The following is a 25,723-nucleotide window of genomic DNA, read 5'->3' as shown; positions in this document are numbered from 1 at the left end:
GTACAGATCGTACAGGGGAAAGCAAAGAGCGCGTCCTCGTGGACGTCAGCCCTCCTCTTCCTCCACCTCTTCCAACCCCCCTGCCGCAGAAAAGCAGCCCTAGATCCGCTATTCAGGATCATGTGGGTCCGGTTGGGGGTCGGCTTACCCATTTTCTACAGGATTGGGAATCGGTTACGACAGATCTTTGGGTTCTCAATCTTGAAGAAAATGGGTATGCCCTTCCCTTTCGGGAATTCCCCCCTGTTTACCCTCCTTGTCAAGGTTTTTGCACCGAGGAACATCTGTCTCTTCTGCAGGAGGAGGTTCTAACTCTGTTACGAAAGGGTGCGATAGAGGTGGTCCCAGAGCAGGAAAGGGGTCAGGGATGCTACTCCCGGTATTTCCTGATCCCCAAGAAGGATGGCAGGCTTCGTCCAATCCTGGATCTCAGGATCTTGAATCTCTATCTGAAGCATGAGAAATTCAAGATGCTCACCCTTGTTCAGGTTCTTCAAGCGTTGATGGAAGGAGACTGGATGGTGTCGCTCGACTTGCAGGACGCGTATTTCCATATACCCATCCTGAAGTCGCACAGGAAGTATCTCTGTTTCACGGTTGGGTCGCAGCACTACCAGTTTGCGGTCCTTCCGTTTGGTCTTACTACTGCGCCTCGAGTCTTCACCAAGGTGATGGCGGTGGTGGCAGCTCATCTCAGGAGGTCGGGGATACCTGTGTTCCCTTATTTGGACGACTGGCTGATCAAAGCGGAGTCGTCAGAGAAGGTGCTCCATCATCTGCAAGAGACAACTCAGTTGTTGTTCAGGTTGGGTTTTTCGATAAATGTACCCAAGTCTCACCTGGTGCCCTCCCAGCGCAACCTGTTCATAGGTGCCGTACTGGACACTACTGTTTGTCGTGCATTCCCTCCTCCTCAAAGGATTCGCGACATTCAGGAAATGATTCCTTTGTTTTTCAATGGAGCGGTCGTTCCAGTCCTGAAGTTCCATCGCCTGCTCGGTCTGATGGCTTCTTGCATTCTCCTGGTCAACCATGCACGCTGGCACATGGGGGCACTCCAGTGGTGTCTCCGCAGGCAGTGGTATCAGCACAACGGAGATCTCGGGGAGTCGGTGAAGATCTCCAGAGAAACTGCAGCGGACCTGTCTTGGTGGAGCGTGGAAGGCAACCTGTCGCAAGGGAAGCCTGTCCATCTACCTCCATCGGTGGCCACGGTGATAACGGATGCATCCACTCTAGGGTGGGGTGCTCATCTGGGGGATCTGGAGGTCAAGGGTCTTTGGTCTCCAGAGGAAAGGTTGCTTCACATCAACCTTCTAGAGTTGCGGGCGATACGTTTGGCGCTCAAGGCCTTCCTCTCTTCCCTTCGTGGTCAGTCGATCCAAGTCCTGACGGACAACACGACCGCGATGTGGTACATCAACAAACAGGGAGGAGTGGGGTCGCAGTGTCTCTGCAGAGAGGCTCTGCGTCTCTGGTCCTGGGTTCAGGACCACCAGATTTATCTGATGGCAAATCATCTGGCCGGAGTTCTCAACGTGCGTGCAGACAGTCTCAGCCGGCAGTTCTCTGCCGACCACGAGTGGAGGCTTCACCGGGAGGTGGTTCGTCACGTCTTTCGGACGTGGGGGACTCCTCGGGTGGACCTGTTTGCCACTCGCGAGAATGCTCACTGCCCATCATTCTGCAGTCTCCAGTATCCGATGCAAGGAGCCTTGGGGGACGCGTTTCAGTTGAGTTGGGGAAATCAACTCCTTTACGCGTTTCCTCCCATACCCTTGATTCCTCGGGTTCTGAGGAAAATTCGCCAAGACCGGGCCCAAGTTATTTTGGTCGCCCCGGATTGGCCAAGAAGGGTGTGGTATACAGATCTACTCCACCTCTCCTCTCACCCGCCGCTCCGTCTCCCTCTCAGGGCAGACCTCCTCTCTCAGATGGAGGGGCAGGTTCTACACCCCCACCTCCAGACATTGCACCTTCATGCCTGGAGATTGAACGGGGCAACCTGATTTCCTATTCTCTCACACCTGATGTGGTGGATGTCATTTTATCTGCCAGACGTGACTCCACTAAGACTGTCTATTCTTATAGATGGTCTAGGTTTGTTATTTGGTGTGGTGAGAATGATATTGACCCGTTGAGAGCCCATTTATCAGATGTGCTCCGGTTTGCTCTTTCTTTGGCCCATCAGGGGCTTGCAGTTGCCACGGTTAAGGGCTATCTTTCGGCGCTGTCGGCTTTTATTTGTTTGCCTGATCAGCCCTCTCTTTTTAAGTCTCCTGTAGTTTTGAGGTTTTTGAAGGGTCTTGTAAACAAGTTCCCTCCTACTCCTTTTATTGTACCTCAGTGGGACTTGAATCTTGTCTTGACTTTTCTGATGGGCTCTCCCTTTGAGCCTCTTCATAAATGTCCTATGAGGCTTTTAACCTTTAAGGCAGTTTTCCTTGTTGCAATTACCTCGGCAAGGAGGGTGAGTGAGCTTCAAGCTCTTAGTTCCAAGCCCCCGTTCCTGACCATACATGCTGATCGGATGGTTCTAAGGACCAGGGCTGCTTTTCTTCCTAAGGTGGTGACTCCTTTCCACCGTGGTCAATCCATTACCCTCCCTACCTTTTATCCTCCCCCGCACCCTTCCAAGGAGGAGGAGAGGTTACACCGTCTGGACCCTAAGAGGGCGGTGTCTTTTTATTTGGACAGAACTAAAGACTGTCGCTTGGATGATCAACTCTTCATTGGCTTTGCTGGCTGCAAGAAGGGCAGAGCGGTCCATAAGAGGACTTTATCAAGATGGATCGTACTCTGCATTAAGATCTGCTACTCTTTGGCCGGTAAGGAACCTCCAGAGGGTATTAGGGCTCATTCGACTAGGGCTAAGTCGTCAACCTCAGCTTTGGCTAGAGGTGTTCCTGTGGAGGACATTTGTAGAGCGGCGACTTGGTCTTCCCTCCACACTTTCGCGAAGCATTACTGCTTGGATTCCGAAGTGAGGAGGGACGGTCACTTTGCGCGCTCTGTCCTTCAGGATTTCCTGGTTTAGTAGAGTGGACACCCTCCTCCGGGAGTGGGGACTGCTGTGGGACTCTATTCACAAGGTGAGGAATCCACACGGCAGATGTATCTATCAGAAGAACAAGTTACTCACCTTCGGTAACGCTTTTTCTGGTAGATACTATATCTGCCTGTGGATTCCTCACTGACCCACCCGCCTCCCCGTTGTCCACTCTTCTATGCCAGAGTTATTGTACTGTAATGTATATTTATTTTGATGTCAAGGTATTGTTTCAATTGCTTCCTGCATTTGCTTTGCACTGTGTGTTTTGCCTTGACTATTGTGTACTGTGTATACTTTGTATATATCTACTGTCATTGGTCCGTCCGTGTGCCTCGATGGCACGGAAAAAAGGCGGAACTGATGTCATCACGCCGGCGTGGGCCTATTATAGGCGTCGGTGACGTCAGCGGAGTCGCGAGCGGAGCCGTGTCTCTGTGACGTCCTATCCACGTCGGCGCGAGGCTACGAAAAGAATTTCCGAATGTTGCTGACGCAAGGGGGATATTCACAAGGTGAGGAATCCACAGGCAGATATAGTATCTACCAGAAAAAGCGTTACCGAAGGTAAGTAACTTGTTCATTTGGTATTCGATCCTAGATTGGATCGCACTTCTAAGGCTCCTGTACCTCCACTACTTAGATCTAAAAGGGAGCTTGGAAACATAATAAAGGATTTCAATTTGATAGATGTCTGGAGGACTAAGAATCGGAATAACAGAGACTATTCATTTTATAGCCACAGACATAGGCACCACTCACAAATTGATTTCTTTCTTATTGATCAAAGTCTTCTTTCTGAGACCCTTTCCACTGCTTATATCTCGGCAATATTATCAGATCATTCCTTAGTAGAGCTAGTGCTTAAGCTCCCACAGAATTTACAAGCTAGGAGATGGACCTTAGATAGATCCTTATTATCACAAGAGAATCTAAAGCTTGAACTATTGAAACATATGACAGAATATTTTCAACCAAATAAGAGCACTGTATCGGAGCAAATATTATGGGATGCTTTCAAGCCTTTCTTAAGAGGTATATTTACATCCGAAATGATAAGAAGAAATAAAATTAGAAAAAAGGAAGATGAAGCCTCTTTATCTCTTATAAAGCAAAAAGAGCAAGATTTACAGAAAGCTTCCTTAGAACAACGGATGGATGTGACATCCATTCAAAAGGAGTTAGAGAACTTAAAAATTAGTTCTGTCTTCTTGAAAAAATGCTTCTGTAACAGTGGGATCGTTCTCTGTTGCCATGTACGTGTTCCCTTTTCAGTGTCTAAAAGTAAACCAGCAGGGACTGCAGTCAGTATTTCTAAAGGCATACTTTCAAGAATGGAGGGAGTGTATAGGGACCACACACCAGGGATTTTTATGGTGAAGCCACACTGCCCACTTATGCTCATTTTCCTGCTATTACATTTGATACTTTCATTCCGACATCTGCTTTCTGAATTTATATCAAGGGAGATCATATTTGGTTTGGATTTTAATCTGGTGTAAAGTAGGAAGTTGGAAAGGACACAGACATGCAACATCTTTAGTAACAAAGTAGAACTTTGCTTTGTAAGATGTATGACACAAGTGACTCTCTGGCAACACCTTTTCCTCTTAAGCAGGTCATTCTACATAGGAATATTTTCTTTCTTATTGTGTAGTAAGTTAATCCGTAAGGACAGAGGTTTCAAGAATGGGTAAATACAGTCAGGCTACACTTCCCCATCAACTTTAACTAATGCTTAGTTGGTAGGGTACTTGATGACCTGGTTCCCCAAATATAAATTTGGGATCAGAGACCCCTTCCGCATTCTTCTCGGGAGACCTCTCACTACTGTAAAACTTATACACACAATGTTCTGCTTAGGAGAAAATGAATTGCTGTTACTGCACTGACAAAAAGGCTAGTGACTAAAATGCTCCTGAACTTCTCCTTGCATCTTCAGTCACTAGCCACAAACGTTAGAATTATGGGAGACTGCAATCTCTAGGTTGATTCAGTTGCTATACACAGCCGGGCAACTTGCTTAATTGATAACATGGACTTTTAAGATTCAATTAAGTGATTCACTGCTCTGCAGATATGGCTGGACAGTCCATCGATTTGACATTTGTTTGGGGTCTTATAATTACGATCACTAATGCCTCCCCAATATCTTGGTCTGGTCACTTTGTGGTCCACACCACAAATCAGATTCCTAACTTCTTCCCAATACAACATAGTCTGGTCAGTGCTTCAAAGGTACCATTCTTACCTTTAAGGAAAGTTAGTCATTCAGACTTCCATCCAACTTATGGGGCCTTCAGGAAGGCTTAAACGCTTTGGTTATTTATTATTATTTATTATTTATTTATAGATTTATAAAGCGCCTGGTGACCCGTAGGCATCCCCGCGCTATAGAGTTGTGAGAACCAGGAGGAGGGGGGCCGGAAGACTATTTGGGGAATAGGAAGGTTTTTAGATTTTTCCGGAAGAGGGCGTGACAGGGTTCCAGACGCAAATAGCGAGGAAGTGCGTTCCATCCTGCAGAGGCTTTGACCGAGAAGCGACGGCCACCGGTACGAGCCTTCTTAAAATTTGGAACAATGGCCAGATGTTCGTCGTCAGAGCGAAGTGCTCTTGGGGCTTTGTAGGGGGCGACCAGGTCTTTCAGGGCGGCTGGGCCGGCACCATTGATGAGTTTGTGGCTGGTGCACAGGGCTTTAAACTCTACTCGCTGGCGGACAGGAAGCCAGTGCAGAGCCTTGAGGGCCGGTTTGGTGGAGGCTCTGGGAGGGAGGTTCATAATGAGCCTTGCTGCGGCGTTTTGGGCCCGTTGGAGTTTGGCCAAGGTGAATTCCGGTGCGCCGAGGTAGACGGCGTTACTGTAGTCAAGCCGGGCTAAGATGAGCCCTTGAACCAGAAGTTTCCTGGAGAGGGGGGGGGAGGAGAGGGAGAATTTTGCGAATTGACCGCAGGAGGCCAAAACAAGTTCCAGCGGTCTTGGTTGCCTGGGTCTTCATGGTGAGGTGAGGTTCCAGCCAGACACCTAGCGTTTTGATTTCTGTCTTTGGTGTAGGTATCTCACCAAAGGCGTCCGGCCAAACCGAAGGAGGGATGGAGGACCATTTGTTGCCCAGAAGCAGAATTTCGGTTTTTGCACCGTTCAGCTTCAGGGAGGATTCGCACATCCAGGTGTAAATGTCCTGGAGACAGTTCAGCAGGCTGTCTGGGTGTTTATCCAGCTGGGAAAGAGAGACGACAAGTTGGGTGTCGTCAGCGTAGTTTACTATTTTTATCCCGTAGGGGGTCACGACATCTTCCAGAGGGGCCATGCAAACATTAAACAGGGTGGGACTGAGCGAAGACCCCTGAGGAACTCCACATGTGAGTGGTAGGGGGTCTGAGCGAGAGTTGCCGTCCCACACCTGAAATGAACGACCAGATAGAAAGGAGTCAATCCAAGCATGTGCTGTTCCCCCAATTCCTGCCCTGGCCAGGCGATGGAGAAGGACACGGTGATCCACCGTATCGAAGGCGGCACTGAGGTCCAGGAGGATCACTGCCACTGAACCTCCTGAATCCAGAATGCACCTTGACTCCTCGATGACGGAGAGGAGGGCTGTGTCCGTGCCCTGGCCGGGCCGAAAGCCTGTTTGAGATGGGCGCAGGATGTTGTTGGTCTCAAGGAATTGGGAGAGTTGCGAATTAACTAATTTCTCAGCCATCTTGCTGATACAGGGGAGGAGTGATATAGGTCTGTAGTTGGCCATGTCGTCCGGGTTCAAATGGGGCTTTTTCAGCAGGGCCTTGACGACCGCGTTCTTCCAGTTGGGAGGCACAGTGTCTTGGAGGAGAGAGATGTTAATGAGATCCCTGATGGTAGGGGCTATGCTGGGAGACACGGATTTTAAAAGTCTGGCCGGGGCCGGGTCAAGGGGTGAGCCGCTTTTCATTTTGGCTAACGTGGAGGTGACCTCACTGAGGGAGACTGCTCTAAAGGAGGACAGCCGCGGGCTGTTAGAGCAGACCTCTATATCAGCGTAATTATGAGGGCTGATAGTAGGGAGAGAGTCCAGTATCCGCGAGATTTTTGAGTCGAAGAAGGAGGCAAGGTCGTTACTTCTGTCCGGGGGGGGCGTGGTAGTCAGCGGGGGCCGAGGGAATATTAAGGAGTTCCTTGACAATCAGGTAGGATTCTTTTGCAGAATTAGTGGCATTTTGTATTCTATTATCATAGAATACTGCCTTGGCTAGTTTGAGAGCCGATTTGTAGCGTCTAACCGTGCTATTGTAAATATCTTTGTTACTGTGGAGCCAGTCCTTTCTCCACTGTCTCTCAGCCTTTTTGCACTCTTTGCGGAGGTCACGGAGATCAGAGGTGTACCAGGGGGCCTGGCCCTTTATCCTGTTTTTGATCTCCCGATTTTTTATGGGGATGATACTGTCGAGGGAGGAGGATATCCAATCTCTGACTTGGGAGTCGGCGGTGGAGGAGTCCTCCGTGAGACTCGGGGTTGAGGCGTCCAGGGCTGTGGACCAGTCCTCCACCGAGAGTCTGGCCCACGCTCTGTCTCTGGTGAAGGAGGGGGGTTAAGAGCGACAACTGGCAGTTTTCAATATTAAGGAGAAGTAGACCTTTCCTCATGTCAACTCTTAATTTTGAACTAACAAGAGCCTTGCTTTAACATGCCTAAACTACGACAGTAGCATCTATGCATGCCACCAAAATCGTAGTTACAGAAACTATAAAGAATGTAAAACCAAGCAGCAAGAATCATCTGCCTAAATCTCAAGAACTTTGGACCTACCTCACTATGAATCTTAATTGGCTGCCAATCACAGGATGGAATTTAAGACCGTAACCTTAAAGCATCACATTAGTGTGGCCCAAGTATTTTTAACCGTTATCTTCACCATATCATCCAACGGAGAATTTGAAATCATCCTGCACATCACAACTCCGTTAACGTATGCCAAAAAAATTGATTTTCTGAGAAAAGCATATTAAAAGTCCGGGGACCATTTCTCTTGAATACTCTGCTACCATGGCTGAGAAATCAATTCAGGAAAGATTTGAAAACTACCTTCTTAATGAGTGCATTTATTCTGCCCTATGTTAAAACCATCCACGTTAAAACCATTGTACCCTTTCTTCAGTCTGCATATGAAGTCCACTGAAGTGCTTCTCTGTTCCTCTCTAGTCTTTGTGCGTCACAACATCGACCCTCTTTCCTCCAAACCTCAATCTGGTTCCTTGCTTTTTATTACTTTCATGGTGCTCTGAAGTGGCCATTTGATGCCTGGTTAAGCCTTTCTGAAAGAACTTAAGTAATCTGGCTCAAGAAAAAATGTTTGAAGCTAGAATACTTCAAATTGATCCATGAAGCTGTTACTATTCTGCAGTGTTTGCGACTGTAATGCAAACGTTAGGGGTACAAGTAGTATTTTCAATCCAGCAGACCAGAAGTAGCATTATCAAGTTGTGGCAAAAGTTGTGTCTGTGTATCACTTGAAAATGCACGGAAGCAAATGTACCTGAAAGAACAGAGAAACGCAAAATGAACATTAAGGCAAAGTGAAGAGTGGAACACCATAGTATTTCAGAACCTGTGTATCGATTCTTAACATTGATGGCTTGGATAACTCCATCATCAGAATGTAGATGCTGGCTTTCTTAAATGGCTAACGTTTAGCTCCCAGCTTAGTCACACTGGATGCCCCATTATGAAAGAAGGCACCAGAGAAGCAAAGGTCAGCCAGATGTTGGTTTTACATTGCACTTTGCAATAGGGAGTATTTGTAGGCCTTATATAACGACTTTCTATTGACTGGTATTTCACTGGCTTATTGGCCTAAGTAGATATATCACTACTCCTTAAACTAGAAAATAGGTCTGCCACTTACTACTTATGCACTACTATCACTTATCGGTAATGATATTCTACTTGCATGGTCATTTGTCCAAAGCTGGAGCATCCAGGTCAACCAAGTTTTGTGTGGTTTAAACCAAACCGGTGTTTGGAAATGTACATAAAATGACTGGGCTCCACTGTATGGAAAAAATAAAAAATAAATAATTACTGGCTGTGCTGCTGCTGTTTGACAATGAGGAGGTCAGCTGAACTTTTATAGAAAATGCACTAGGTTTACTAGTGTTGGCTTGAATTTTACTAAATACATCCTGGAAAATGATCGCATAGATAGCTTCCACTAAAATAAAATGTGGCTGAACAGGAGATCTAGTCATGGATCCTACTTTTCCTCTCTGCAGTTAGTTTTATCAATTGAATCCTTTACAAAAAAGGTGCAAAATCAGATTCAAACTGTGAGAGCAGTTTCCAGGAGTAAGATCATATGAGAATGTCTGTTAGTGGGGAGTGATATGAAGGTTGCACCTTTTTAGTTCTGCCCCAAGTGTAATCTAAACACCAAGTGGGCAACCTGTGCCACCCCCGAGACCACAAGAAATCCAATTGTCTGCCGTCCAAAACCTTCAAGATTAAAAAGACCATCTGGTAGAGAATGTCACTCTGCACACAATATGATGCAGTTTTGATGCTCGACGACATGCCTGCAGCCCTCAGCTCCAAGAGTATCAACTGAGCCTACAACAAGGGCAGTTATCCATCTGGTATACCGGCTGCTCAAGAACACCAAAAAACCCTCTCCTCTGAGGGCAATGATATAGGGAAACAGCTTGCTCCTGCACAGGAAACATTGGGACCCAGGACAAAGACCACACCATAAATCACCATTTCTCAGCCTACGCCTGACCCTCCTTGGATTACCATCAGATATAGTTTCAAGCAGAGGTAGTCTGCCTTCAAGCTCCAATATTGGCCACACGAGATATTGACCTCTTGGTTCAACCACAGCCACCGGCCCGTCTACAGCAAGCGTTCTCCTCTCCTCTGCAGAAGCCTCATGGCAAAGTCTCCATGCCTTGGCACTAGCCAACACTGACTTGACGCAGAAGCCAAGACCAGAAATAGTCTCTAATGCCAGGTTCTAGGAAAACATCGACACTAACTTCGGTGGCCCCTACCATCGAGCTCCCTGAGGTGCCCAATGTCATGTAGCACAAGATCTACATCCACCTATCCTTGGGGAATAGTCTTGCTTACCCGCTTCCACAAGAGTGGGGAGGAAATGAAGGAGCTGTTAAAGTACCTATCATAGGCATCTGCAAGAGAGGCAAAAATAATTTAAGTGCCAATATTAGTTGTTCCCTGGATGAAACTGGCCAATACAAGTGTTAACCACTGTCACGCGTGACTGCGATTTGTTCATTTTCTGGGAGAAGGCTCAGCAGCATCTCATAAACTTACCGTTCAACATCTCTTCTGGCCTCAAGTGGACCGTATTCTTGGCAAGCTAAAAAAAAAAAAAAAAGACACCAACACTGCCAAAGCAATGGGTGGCCTGCAAATCCAGCCCCTGAAAACTGAGTATCCTAAGTACCATACGAGCATGTGCAAAGACTGGGACCACTGTACATCACCCAGGATACCATCAGCAGCAACTCGTTTTTGGAAGGGCACACTTCAAACCATATGGTTGAGGTGGTTATCAGGGAAATGCAGAGGAATGGGTCAATATAGTTTTGGAAAGGGCTCCTCCACGCTAGGAGGTGACTAGAAACTGTCTCCCGACCCCCCACCACCTGCCAAGAGAAGAATCTGGTTTTTCCTCCCACAGTGTGAGGAAATCACCTCAGATATGTTGGTCATGTTCGTCGTTCAGCAGATATTACTTCAAGTTCCACATTACCAAATGTACTATCTCGCCAGCACAAATTCAGTCAGCAACACCAGCAACTGTTGTGAGAGGAAGTACAGGGTCTTCTATGCCAGGGTGCCCCCGAGCCAGTGTATCATTGTCTTAAAAATAAGCGCCTCTACCCACAGCATATAAAACCATTTCCAGGAGATGTGTTTAACTCCATCATAGGCAAGGCCTACCCAAACTAAGAGAAGGTTAATGACATTCCAAAGGCTGCTACCTCTTTTTCAGCGTGCATGTCCTGTAACTGTGAGAACAGTTGTTAAATTGTTGGGATGATGGTTTCATGCATAGCTATAGTGCTGCATACAATATTGCTCATTAGCCGATTACAGGAGTGTTCTAATGGAATGGTCACACGTGGCCAGTCAATGGGAAGATTTAGTGTTGGTGGAGCCCAGAGTTCAGCATTGTCTCAAATAATAGAACATCAAAAATATACTTCTCACTGGGCAAGCCATTCCTTGAAGCTCAACCACTTGTGACATTACCATATACTCCTCATTCATGGGGTTGGGAGCATATCTCAGTGGCCTTACTGTACAGGGTACTAGGACTAGAAAGGGTTGTCACATTAATTACATGGAGCAAAAGGCAATTTAATTTGCATTCAACACGTTTTACACAATTATTCTAGCGAAAACTGTCCTAGCAAAGATGAACAACATGACCCACCTTGTACTACATTCAGAAACCAGGTTGGGCAGTGATAACTGTATGTGGCATTGGCCCATCTGCAGTCATATTCCGCTCATACTGAAGCTTCTGTTCAGTGTGGGCAACGACTTTGCAGACCCACCTAGCAGGATGCATCAATAAGTACAAGATTGGGATATAAACTTCATTGTACTTCAGCTGTATATTCAAAAATTGGCAACACCCCCGGTCTACATTTTAGCTACCACCGCCGAAAACACAATGGCCAAGCTTTGCCTCCAGCTACTTGCATCCTTAGTCCATGGGCAATGCACAGTAGATGCACTGGTCAAGGATACATGCTTACGCTGTTTCTCTACTGCCTCTGATTCATACGTAGTGAGGAAGCAAACATCCATGCCTCTCATTATAGTTGTACGAACATGATCGAGACAGTCATCGTAATCACTACTTCTGGAAATGTCAGTCCATCTGCGTGAAAAGTTAACATTCAGAACTGTCCTCCTGACTCATCACAAGGGTTAGTTCAGACATCTAAACCTCTGTGAAATTCAGCTAGCGATTGAGCTCCTAAGGTCCTAGAGTTTGGATATTTAAAACTAGCTCCGGAATGCATGCTAACCCTGTGTGAAGCAAACAAGCTGACCACACGAGCATGTTATGCCGCAAAATGGAAAAAGATCTGTCCATCGCTGTATAAGCAGACAGGTATAACCCCTTGCTGTATTTGTGCCTGATATTATTTATTACCTGCTACATCTTCAGAAACCAGATTAGCATACACTTACCGTCAATTACTTCTAGCTGCTGTGGCAGCTTACTTTAGCATCTTATTTGCAAAATAGAAAACACACTTCTTTGTTCAAGATACTCATAATTAAAGCCTTCGTGGGGGGCTTTATATGAATTATCCCTCTTAGAAGTCCACTGGCTCCTACTTGAGACATAAAAGTACTCCTAAGACGTATATGATCTTCTTGTGAGTCACTGCACTCTTGTGATATTCACTTTCTACCATGGGATGTGGCCTTCCTTCTTGCACCTACCTCACTGAGGAGAGTTACTGACTTGCAAGTGCTCACACTAGAGGAACCCTTCATTTAGGTCCACAGGGATAGAGTTGTTCTAAGAGCAAATACTGACCTTCTACCAAAGGTTTCCACTTTTCATGAGAACCAGAAGATTGCGTTTGCCTATTTTATTTCCACAGCCTCAAACTGTGACCAAAAGGCTATTACAGATATTAGATGTTCAGACAGCACTAATGTGTTAAATTGAAAGGTTAAAATCATGGCAACACATAACAACTGTCTGTTGCTCTCGCAAAACATCATCTAGAAAATCCCATTTTCAAGGGTGATATTGCGAGATTGATAGTTATGTGCATACAACCATGCTGTGCTAAGGCTAAGCACACACTGCATTTAGTGTCCAGGGCAAATTCTACTAGAAAGAAGTATCTATGGCCTTCTTAAAAAGCCTACCAAGAGCAGAAATCTGCAAACTTGCTACATGGTCAACTCCACGCACACTCTCAAGGCCTGTCAAGAGGCTTCTGTTAGGAAACTTATTCCAAACATCTACATCATTTGCTCCGTGGCTACTATTTTATCGCAGAATACTGCTTTTCAGTCAATCATTTCATTTCATAAAGCTTTATTCAGAACATTTAAAAAACATGTCCATAAAAGCACATACAGTTACAAATACAAACAATTCATTAAACATTACATATTTCATTAAAGAAAACACATAATACAAAATATCCAGAGGGGGATGGAATAAATATTTAAAATATTTGAATATTTTAAAAACACATACTTTTTCTGGCGCTAATAGCTTTAAGCAGGAATGTAGCGGTAAAAAAGCAAATGTTCGGATGATTCAAATTAAAAAGCAGTCTCATAGCATCCGTAGTAGTTCTCACTCCAAATCTGTTTAACATAGGCTTCAGGTAGAATTTCCGTAATTCCTTGTACAGTTCGCATGTTAATAAAAAGTGCTTAGTCCTCTGTTCCGTTTTGTTATCACATTCACATGGGCCAATAGGGCGCATTTTAATGTTAGGGCACGCAACAAGATAATGTACTATTCCCATCCTCATTCTGGTTAGTACAAACTGGTGCGAAACTCTAGTTACCTGTGACAAATATGGACTAAATCCAATGAATTCATTCATGCTATTGTACAGTACACATGTGGATAACTTAGAATCCTCCAAATAGTGCCTTTCATTACAGTAATTCAGAAAAATTGTTTTCATATTTGATTTGGAGATGTCCGAGACACTGTAAGGGTCATTAATCACATTGGTCCCGAAAATCTTTTGAGAACATTCAATAATGTATTTATTCCAAGGGATCTTTAAGTGCTGATCTAATGAGAGACAGTCCTCGATAATTGCTCTATTCAGTGAGGTACCGTCGCTAAGCCAAATTGAGCGCCACAGTAATAGGGGCCTTAACATGATCATATCACTTAGGGCTTGAATCCCTGTTTCCTTATGAACCAAGGAGTTGGAGGTAGACTTGGACAAACACAGGAGCCTTTTCAGGAAGATATTCTCCTCTACCTGAAGGCTCCTCGCAGATGTCACACCCCAGACGCCAGCCCCGTAAAGGGCCGCAGAAAGACATCTAGATTGGTAGATTTTTAACATGTCTTTAATACGTCTATTTCCCAGCTTCTTGGCAAACAAAATGACCCCGTTGGCACTCCTAATCATCTTTGTTCTGACGACTTTATGTTCAGTGGCCCAGCTCCCATTATTGGAAAAAGTGATTCCTAAATAGCAAAAATGTTCAACTTTTTTAACCAGTTCACCATCAATTAAATAATGGGTTTTACCTTTAATTTTAGCTTTTCCCGGCCCACACTCCATTACATATGTTTTAGACTTGTTGATCACCAGTTTCCTACTTTTGATGAATCGTACAAAACGGTCCATCAAACGTTGAAGACCCAAGGGAGTCCTAGACAGTAACACTGCGTCATCCGCATAGAGTAGTACAGGTATATTAAGATTATTAACTCTAGGGGCATCCGCAGCGACTGTCTACAGGACAGAATCAACCTCATTAATGAAGAGAGTAAAAAGCAAGGGTGCTAAAACGCACCCCTGTCTAATACCTCTTCCTATCCCAAACTTGGTCGTACATTCCCCATTAGGTCCATAGCGGACACTGGTGCGGAGCTTTTCGTACAGGCGGGCAAGGAAATATATTATGCCTTCAGGTGCCCCCATTTCTAATAATTTGACCCATAATATAGCGTGGTCAACCAAATCAAAAGCGCTACTTAGGTCAGCGAAACATAAATAAAGCGACCCTTTTTTAGCCTGGGTGTATTTCCCTACCAGGAGCTCTAAATTCAGGCACTGTTCGATGGTACCACGGCCTTTTCTAAAACCAAATTGGCAATTACTTAAGATGTCGTTGGTTTCTGCCCACTCCTCTAGTCTTACTAGGAGGACCCTACTCATAATTTTAACAGATGAGTCCAGTAAGGATATTGGTCGGTAATTTTTAGCATCCCCCCGGTCACCTTTCTTATAAATGGGGATGATTATTGACTCTTCCCAAGTAGACGGTATTTTACAACAAATGGCTGCGTTAAAGATTTTGGTCAACAATGGACCCCAAATCTCCGGTGCAGTCTTATACACGTCTATGGGGACGCCATCCGGACCCTGGGCCTTTCCTCCTTTACTGGTTCTTATACTAGCCATGACTTCTTCTATTGTAATATCTAAGGCTAATATGGGCCAGCCTTCTACATGGGAAACCGTTATATTACTTGAATCAAAGATATTGGAAAAATGTTGGATCCAAGATTCCATGCTCACATTAGATGAGAGTTCTGGCGCCTTATCATCTTTTAGGAATGGACTATTCATCGTGGACCAGAACAGGGTACAGTTATTCGTATCCGTAGCTTGGCTAAGATTATCCCACGCTTCCTGCTGTAATTCAGCTTTTCTACGTTCAAGGGTCATATTATATCCCTGTCTGAGTTGAACCACCAGGTTCTTATCCCTTGGTTGGGCTGCTAAAGCCTCTTTAAGATCGGTCCGGGCAGTAGAGCAGGCATGATCAAACCAGCCCCTTTTACACCTATTCTTGGACCCAGCCTCTTTAGTAAACTTCTTGTTGATGGTTGAATTGATTCTGTTAAAGTGGTCAATACTGTCAGTCGAGGTGTCATCCTGTTCTAATATTGCCGTGATCTCCATCAGACAACTAGAAATGATGGAATCTGATGTTATGTCCGCTTTTTCTCCCTTCCACCTCAATCTATACCCATTCTGTCTATGAGGTTCAATATTGACAATATTACCCTGTTCACAAACAGACATTGTTCCAGAAAGTTAATTCGGTAATCAAACAGTTGTGGTCACTTAACATAATATCAATCACCTTAGGCGTGGGGCATAACGGAGCAATGGTTGAGGACATGCAAATAAAATCAATAGTGGTGTTAGCGCCCCTTCCTTTAAAAGTTGGAATATTTTCACCCACATCATTTTTAGCATTGTCCATAATTTCCATGTCATACTGTATCAGAAAATTATTCAAGGTTTCCCCATAGGTGTGATGAGGAAAATGGACATCCGCTTCCCCCAGACGGTTATACACACCGCAAACCTTCTGAGACGATAGTGGGCACACAGAAACATTAAAATCCCCCACAAAAATAAATTTGAATACACCATTAAAATTCTTCACGAGATTGTTCAATGTCATATCTAATTCATTAATTGCAACATGTCTAGTGCCATCAAATGTGTTATTATAGAAATTAATCAAAAGTATATTTCTGCCAGTTTCTTGTGTAAGCCATAGAATTTGTGAATGAGCCCCCACATTAACAAACTTTTTCACTGAGATAGGTAATTTAACTGAAATCAACACCAGCAACCCTCCTTTAGCTCTACCATGGGTTGAAGGCAATGCTGGAAGCTCATAGGATACAAAACCATCGATGCCTTTGAAATTTTTGCACCAGGTTTCCTGAAGGCAAAGAATATTAAATAGATGCACAAAGTCCTTCCATCCTAATGTATCCTCCTGAGCCGCTAATCCAGCAATATTCCAGCTAACAATGTGACAAATTACCTTCTCTCTTTCTTGACTTACAGTAAGCTGTTCAACACTAGATATGCACATGTTATTCCCTATGTTAAAGGCTCTATGTTGGGTATTAAATTTGTGACATCACCCCCTATCAACGTACAGTCTAAGCACACATCATTGCCCAATTCATCTATAAACAAAGTTACTTCTTCATTGAAAGTACTATTTACAGCATCCCGTAACGGGTCAATCTCATGTCAGTCATTTTGATCTAAGTAGCTCAGGGACTGAAACCTGTTCTGAGTTGGGACCTGGTAGACCATTCCACTATCAAACAAAGGAGTACTACCAAAGGATACAAATGGGTTGGGGGTATGTATTAAGGAATTATTCCCCCCTGACATAGGATTCACCATATGCATCGGTGGGGTGAATAAACCATTTTGTAAACCAGGGCAGAAGTTGGGCATCGAAGGTCTATTTACCATAGATGGATAGGTAAAATTACTCATTACCCTCTCCTTACAATTGACGGGAGGTTGCCTGCTTAGATGATTATAAAAGTAGCCCAGTGGTCTAGCGACAACTTCTGTCTCTGACTGTGTGATTGCGGCTGCTCTAAGCAAGACAGTCGCAACATGTTGCGGGTGCTTAAAATTAATGATCACACAATCCCCCCCACAGGCTTTTTTGGTATTACCGATCCAGTTGACTCTTCTGATTGAGATGATTTGGTCAGAGTAGCCGACTGGGTAACCACAGTGACGATTTAACCAGGAGATTGTTTTATTCCTCAGAGAATCCGCCGTCTCGTGATCATTTGGGGGCTGGGTTAGGATCGGGACGTTAGTTAAAACCACAACGTAAGGTACACAGTCGGGTGGAAGATCAACTGGACGCCTACATATCTGTATGGGTACCCCATTGGATCCCCCTGTGGCATCTGGTGGAGCTGGTGCTGTCTTAGGAGCTGATGATGTAGGTCTTTCATTCCGTGTAGCACCCGACATTGTGCTTGTCGCCCCATCATTGGATTGCTTTGAAGATCTACCTGCCTCCTGGGTCATAGTAGGTAACGATATAGGTGGCTCTTTAGAAGGATGTTTCCTGGTATTAATGGGGGGAGCACTAGTTGTAGTTAGTGGCTGCACCCTATCTTTTGTAGAGACAGTAGCTATGCATGCTGGCTTTTTAATATCTAATATAGACTTTTCCAATTTATCAGCATGCTGGTCCACCACGCCCCTTAGTCTAGCTACTTCCTCCTGTAGATCTCCTATTTTGATTAACAAAGGCTCTACCACCATATTAAATTTACTGTAGATAGTACTCAATAATAGATCAATTTGGTCAGGCTTAATGGAAACATATTTATCTTGACCCGAAGATCCTATTTCCTCGGTATTCTCCATATGAGTGGTATCTTTTTTATTCTTTCTTGTGATATGACTACCTCGCTTAGGAGCCATTTTCCTACAGGCTCGCATAAACTTGGTAGCCCTCCCAGATTGCTGAGGAGTTCCCCCAGAATTATCACATGGGTCATCATCCCCCTTATCGAATTGTCTGGGACAATTGTTAGATCAACATTGATACTATTATTATCAGGCTCCGCTACAGCGTCCATCTCATTTTTGTCTGAATTATTACAGTTATTAACATCTGCAGACTGGGTCAGTGGGGGGTCTGAAACAGTATTTTTCCCCAGTGATTTCCTTCTGTCACTGTTAATTCTGGAGACCACTTTCAATAAATAGTTATCCGGTAATGTACTTTGGACTGACATTTTTGGGCTTAGTCAAAGGTCTCAAATGATTAAAATTAAAACCAAGGGGAACAAACGTAATTTCCACGGTACATCGCCTGCAAGTACTCACAGTTCGAACCAAGGGGGGTGGCCCTGCCCGGCCTCTTCTGGCCCCTGACGGCCCCGCCCCGGGCTTCTCCCGGTCGCTCCCGCGCGCGACTCGCGGGGCGAGTGGGGGTGTCAGCCTTTTACAGGCGCCTCCGGGCGCTCTTCGGGCGTCACGGGCGCGCTTCCGCCCCAGGGGCTGCTGGGGAGTGTAGTCCGCTGGACCGGGCTGCCTCCCGGCGTTCTGCTGTTCCTGCCGTTTCCCTCACGGCTCTGGCCCGATGGCGCAATACAGGTAAGTTGTAGGTGTTCCCCCCTGGGCTCCCGGGGTGTCAGCCTTTTACAGGCGCCTCCGGGCGCTCTTCGGGCGTCACGGGCGCGCTTCCGCCCCAGGGGCTGCTGGGGAGTGTGGTCCGCTGGACCGGGCTGCCTCCCGGCGTTCTGCTGTTCCTGCCGTTTCCCTCACGGCTCTGGCCCGATGGCGCAATACAGGTAAGTTGTAGGCCTTATGAAGGCATATTTAACTCCATCCTGCACATCCTGGGACTAGACTGCAGGAAAAGAGATCGATGAGAAGTTTTGGAGGTGAGCAAAACACTGAAACAGGACCTGAGCAGAGACCTGTGCAGACATGTCCAGGCTCTCTCCTTCTCCTGGTGGGGGGACAGATCTGGGGTCCGAGGTGGGGGGCAGATCTGGGGTCTGAGGGAGGGGGCAGGGGCACATCTGGGGTCAGAAGGGGAGTCTGTGAGGGTCTGAAGATGGAGGTAACTGCCCACCAGACAGGGCTCCTTCCTCCTCTGCAGCAGGCTGGACACACCAGTCAATCAAAAGAGGTGATATAAAGAAGCACGTGCTCCTGATGGAAAATGTTTCTTAACCTGCATCCCTTTATTTGTAGCTTGTAGTGCTGTAGACTCATGCCTTCCCGGAAGCAAGCTATAATCTAAGATGTTTATCATTACGGAGCCACCCTCCTCTTTCGTTACTGACCCATTGGAGGAAAATCAACTGAGGTGGAGTCCTTTCCCTGGTGCATTGTGAGTGAGGAGTCGCAAAATATCTAAAGCTCGAAGAATTTCAATCACCCCGTCACATTTGCAGTATTAACATAATAAAGGAATTACTTTTGGTACAATAAGGGAAAAAGACATGGGCTTCAGGAAAGCTTCTTGTAGCCCCAAGCGTAGGGAAAATGTGACTTTCCTAAATTATTAGCCTGTGCATAATGAATGACTTCACTTGAAAGGAACATGCAACTTTCAAGCTAAACGCCGACCAGACATGACAAGATCCTATCAGATTTTTTTAATAAATCTGCATACAAGACAGCCCACCCAATCTGAATGCACACAGTCACCAAGCTATTACTTCAAGATTGATACTTTATGGCATTAAATGAAGACCAAGAGACCGATAGATAGTGATGTGTTATAAATGCTATAATTCACTGATTCATTCATTCCATTCCCTTAACTACTGATGTCTATTCATTTTAACAAGGAATTTACTTCTGTGTTTTCTGGACACAACAAGGTGGAGTGGTCTGTGTATGTCAATCTGTCACATTTCTTTAGGCCAAGATTATACATTCAACGAGTGCAAAAATTATTTACCAGCTACCGTTTCTTTAAATAAAATACAAAATTCTATGCCTCCGTTAGAAAGAGGCAACAGCCAGGGAACACAGAATATGAACTAATCGCGACCAGGATTGAAACACACATGTGGTGCACAATTGGAGAATACCTCAGGAAAACATTGATCCATGAAACTGCGGAAAACTTAATCTGTCCACTTCTGGCAAACTAAGTTGATTTTATCATGTAGTCCACATAAAATAATTTATTACCAAAACTATTAATCTAGCACAGTGTCTAACTTGAGCCTGGGGTTTCTGGTACCCACCACCAGCACCTAATTGCCAGCACCAGGGCTTATAAAAGTCTGCCACATAGTGGCCCTGTCTGGCTAATTTAGGTATGAGCACAACAACAGACGTTTATCACTTCAATTTACATTTTCAATGACTAATACCTGCCTCCCAAGTCATTCTCATAGCTCTAGGGATCTGGAATAGTATGAATTGTCACATTTGTAAGAGTGGGGTGGTCAGTAGCTGTGTATGTAATGTCATAGGCAGAGCTGGTAGCGGCATTGCGTGGTGCAAGCTGCAGTAGCCTCCCAACGAGAGCTGCAGCACTTATTCTTTTAGAAATTAAGAACTGATCTAGCAAGTTTAAGACAATCTATGCTGGATCCTCAGAAAGAAGATTGATGTACACCTTAAAGTAAAGGTGACAGCTGGCAAACGTGTTGAAGATGCCCAAAATAGGTACGGTTTGAAAAAAGGTTTTGATTGTATTAAGGATATTGTGTGGTATTGCATTTCTAGAATTCCTGACGTACTCCTGAGGTTGAGAACTTTGAGGCATCCAACTAAAAGTGCACAACGGGAAAACCCTGTTTGTAATCTCCTCCTTGTTAGGCAGATTGCCTATTGCTGCTGACCAGAGAAAGGAGAAAGCCCCAACAGCGTTATAATGTTTCCAGCTAAGACGGAGCTAAAGTTGTTATGTGCAACACTCAAATTGCCCTTAATTTGGAATGACTCATTACTCAGTTTGTCAGTAGTTCTGTGAATCCAGGTGACTTCTTTTGGCTAATTGTCTTTTCCTAAGGCCATTTAACTTCAAATTAGATACCCTACAATTCACCACAACCTTGTGAACCTAGCAGTAGCCTGAACTTATATCTTCTAAAACTCGTACGCAAATAAAACTAAAAAGGCAACCGTTTTGGGCTTAATAACTTTGATCTTGCAGAAATGTTAAATTTGAGATTTTATTAGTCTAAGTAATCTATCTCATGCACACTCTTTTTAAATTGAGTAATTTTGTTTAAAAAGTTAAGTATTTTGTAAACTTAATTTTTTTTTTTTTTAAGTATGGTGACCTCTAATCAGAAGTTTTCTTGTGATTCAAAAGGAAAGGGAGCGGGAGCGAGAAAGGGAAAATCGGCAGCGCGAGAGAGAACGGGAACGAGAGAGAGAGCGCGAGAGAGAACGGCGGCAGCGGGAGAGAGAGCGAGAAAGGGAGAGAGAACGAGACAAAGAACGCCAGCGAAGGAAAGATGAGTGGGAGAGAGAGCGAGCCAAGAAAGTAGAGAAAGATAAGGCTCTAAAGGAGAAAGAAAAAGAGCGTGAAAAGGATAAAGATAAAACGAAGCCAAAATCACCTCTGCTACCAAAGTAAGTGACTGTCCACACTTGAAATGCTACGCTTGTAATGTTGCTCCTAGTTGTAATTTGATATTAGTTGTACAAAGCAATGACATCTGGTATTTTTTCGTGATAGTTTAATCTTTATTTACCCCTTGTTTTGTTACACTAGACAAAACTGTGTTACCAACAGTAATGCTAAGAGTGTTAAATATTAACCAGTGATTTTCTGATGGTTTGTCAAAGAAATCCTGTTTTTTTTCTTCAGATTTTTGGTGCAATAAAATGCTCATATGTTTTGAATGTGGAAAATAATTTACCTAAAAGCGTGCGGCCAGGGCCCAAGTACACAAGCTGGATTTGTAAAAAATGGAATGTGTTAGGAATAGGGACCGGGTTAGTTCCAGCTCTTTCCTGTTATCTTCGACTTGCATTGGCACATGATGATGCCTTTCCAAGGTGTTTTATAACAATGTCAAAGATGATGCATTTTTTTCTGGATGTATTCATGTTTGTTGCCTGATCAAAATATCTTTGTTCAGCAGCTTCTTCTGTTGGAACCTGTGTTCTTTAAAATACATTCAATTTTCATGTGACTTGAGAGCTGAGTTTTATTGTCTTGTACTGTTTTACTGCTGACAGTTGACCTACAAACTAACTATTTTAGGTGTTGTTTTTTTATCCTGTGGTCCTGGAAGTGATTTTCTGTGGATGAGTACTTTAGTAGAACTGGAGTTGTTGAACACTCCTGAGCTTTGGGTAGGATATAAAGATATATTGCTTTTGTGAAGCAGATCTCACAATGCAGTCTGATTATGTAGCAGTGTTTCAGTGGCACAGTAGACCAATGTTCACACATTTTTCGACTGCCTGATCGGTGTTGAATTTATCTGTTTAAGTTTGACCTGGCCCTATTCCTATACTTGGTTGGCAAGGCTTTATCCAGATTCCTCTAGTGAGTAGAGCCAGGCTGTTGTCTCTCAGCTGTATGGAGTGAGCCATATCGCTAGAGTTTTAGCGTGTGTGTGTGTGCTTCTTTCCTCAAGTCTTGTCTTTGCAGTTGTTGCTTCTGGTGTTCACAGCTTGAGTTTGGGCTTGCTTCAGGTGATGAGTGGGGGCAGAGTTGTTGTACAGTGTGTGGCTATTCCTTGTAGACTCTATGCCTAAGTATATTCTCTTCATAGACCCATGTTGTACTGTTTCTGTGTGATATGGATCGTCTTAATAGCCATTTCTCATGAGGTAGGAATTCTCTAGGCGCAGTTCTGCATTAATTGTATATGTTCTCATTTTGCCTCCAATATCCAGGATTTTTCTGTGCTCTGTGGGTTTCTTTCCTTTTGCTTTGTTCATGCCAAAGCATAAGCACTTTACACACACACATATGTATGGTGTAACATTTTTACCTTGAGAGCCGTGGTAAAGAGGGAATGTTTTGAATGAAGATCTTTGGAAGTGTACCTGTAGCACCATTGCAAATAAGCTTTCTACATCGTAGGGTCTTCATTATTAGTCATAAACATTAGAATAATTTGTTCCTGCGTGTGTGGACCTGAGAAAACTTCATTATATGTGTCCATATTTTCATTGAGAGGGTGATAATTTCTATATATGCATATAATGTTCAGCACTTTTCAGGAGCCCATTAAAGGTAAGATTTTTCCGAAATCTAGACTGCCAAAATCCTTTAAAAAAAAATAAAAAGCCAAAAAAGCATATCTCAAGACTGTGTAATGTAGTTCCTATATCCCTAATAGGCTCTGCGCATTGGAATAACATACACTATGCAGGTTTTCGGGGCAAGATGGTGGCCGTTCGTTTGGCCGTGTGAGCCGGCGTTCTCTCACACGGAAACCTAACCTCAGCTGTAATAAGCCTCTTAGGCGGTTTCTCCGGTTATTGCCTTCTCCGTGCAATAAAAGCTTGAGGAAACTGCGGGGAAATTGATTCCAGATTTTCGCCTTATGTTTAGATTTGCTACCTGGTTATCGGATCCTGCTGGTGTCAATCGGGCACTTCATCGTGCTGTGTGGCGCTTGGTTTCAACCCTTCAGCCCTGCCATACTGGCGGCTGCGCTATGGCGCCGAAGGTCATTTCTAAGGCTGCACTAGCAGCGCGAGCACGCTCCGCGGCAGCTGCCGCTGGGGGATCTATGAACGACCGGGAGACACAGAACGAGTCTGCAGCTACTACGCGAGAGGACCGGAGTAGTGAGAAACCGGCATGAGCTGGAGCAGCCCGTAATGGTATGTCTGTAAAAGAGGTGCAAAGACGGTACCTGCTCTGTTTAACCAGATAAATTCTAAAACTAAAAATCCTGGCGTAGTAACCCAAGTGACTGAGGGTGTGTTAAAATCTTCTGAGGCGGAGGCAGGGGGGACATCAACGATGTCTGTATCCGTATGTGTTGGCAAAAATGGCAGTACCCCCTCTTCACAGGATAACACTGAGAAGATATCTGTGGCACCTGGACAGGGGACTGCGGAGGATTACATGGCGCAAAACACACAAAGAATAGACTGCAGTATGGATTTGAGTAACCCGGTGAACTGCATTGTGGGAAACTTAGTTCAATTAGGAAGTGAAGCGTCTGTTCTGGTACATATGCCTGCGACCAGTATAACTGTTAATAAATTAAGTGATACTACTAGCCAGACCTTGGATATAACTAATCAGCTCTGCAAGGAGCTCGAAGGCGAAAAGTTTTTTTCTGTCTCCGAGAATACTGGGTCATCTCTGGATGAAGAGGAGATTGATCCTGACTGGACGGATGATGGCAGTGACAATGGGGATTGGCGTCAAAATGATATCTTGAGTAGTGGGCTGGGTCCCCGGCTTCCCCGGACAGTTCGAAAGGGGAATGGGCAGAAAACTCTGGGTCCTGTGAGAGGGCTCAGGGGCGCAGGGTCTCTCACTTATAGACAACTCCCTAACTGATGGTCCAGAGGAAGGCAGGTTGGTGGCGAAAACCGCAACACATTATCAGGAATCTGAATTACCACCCTCTGAGATCACGTTATCACTTATCTATCAAACAATCATTGCGCATCGGGAGGAGTCAAGCCAAGAGAATGTCCGTACACAGGGAGAATGCCGTAGAGTCCAGAATTCTATTCGGAGAGTAGCAAAAACTTGCACGGAAATAGCAACTAGAATTGGGGAAGCAGAGGAAAGGATCTCCAACCTTGAAGATGCTCTAGCTGCCCAGAAGAATGCAAATGATTTGATTGGGGCACAGAAGGAGGACATATTATGGAAATTAACTGATTTAGAAAATATGCTGAGAAGAAACAATCTTAGAATTTTAGGGGTTCCGGAGGGCCTGGAAGAGGGGGACGTGAGGCAATTTGTGGTTGAACTTTTCCAAGAGGCATTTCCGGAAACTCTACAGTGAGACTGGCAGGTTGAAGTCCTTCGTGCCCATTGTTTTCCTTTTAAACAGTGGCAAAAGACTGGGGATAAGCTCTGTGCAATACTGATATGCCTTAATAATTTCTTAGCAAGGGAAAAAGTATATGAATTAGTAAGACCGGATAGGAAAAGGCGGGTTAAGGGCTGCGATTTCTTTGTTCGGCCAGATTTCTTTCCAGCAACAGTAGAGCGGAGGTGGCAGCTCCACCAGCTGATTGCCCCCTTTCAGACGAAAGGGGCACAGGCTATTTTGCTTTCCCCTTCAAAGCTGAAGGTCATTTGGCAAGGGCAGACAAAAATCTTTATGTCTGAAATACAAACTAAGGAATTCCTCTCTGCGAATATGGAGTGACCGTTCTGGGGTATTTGGTGCTTCTTGGAAGTAGAGTGGAAGGTCGAAGGGGCAAGCGCCAGATGGATGTACGATGGGAGTAATAATCTATACGCTCTTTTATGGGCTGTCTTTTTTACTTGTTTTTTTTTCTTTTTTTTTTCTTCTCCCATTAAGCCGAAAGGTGTGTGTTTTATTTGTTATTAGTGTTCTTGCCCTCAACCCTCCCTCTTCTTTTTGTGTCATGGGGTAAGGGGACCGTGTGGGAGTGGGTTACCAGCTTTTTCCATCACAAGGAATCAGTCCTGTTGCCACTTAGGGGTGTTGTAAGGGATGGGGGGGGGGGGTGGGGTCATTCGGGTGGCAGGG

General features: G+C 44.7%; 1 protein-coding gene across 1 annotated transcript in view; it reads left to right on the top strand.

Annotated features, from left to right (window-relative positions):
- The window catches only part of ZC3H18 (zinc finger CCCH-type containing 18), a 449,445-nt gene that overhangs the window by 199,858 nt on the left and 223,864 nt on the right, over positions 1-25,723 (top strand). Inside the window, exon 8 of the mRNA XM_086945597.1 lies at positions 21,379-21,641. Within this exon, the coding sequence (XP_086801723.1) occupies positions 21,379-21,641 (263 nt within the window). The remainder of the gene's footprint in view (positions 1-21,378; positions 21,642-25,723) is intronic.

The sequence above is a fragment of the Lissotriton vulgaris genome, chromosome 12 (genome assembly GCF_964263255.1).
Source record: "Lissotriton vulgaris chromosome 12, aLisVul1.2, whole genome shotgun sequence".
NCBI lineage: Eukaryota > Metazoa > Chordata > Amphibia > Caudata > Salamandridae > Lissotriton > Lissotriton vulgaris.
The sequence above is the reverse complement of the archived record's forward strand: the minus strand, read 5'-3'. Positions and strand labels throughout refer to the sequence as shown.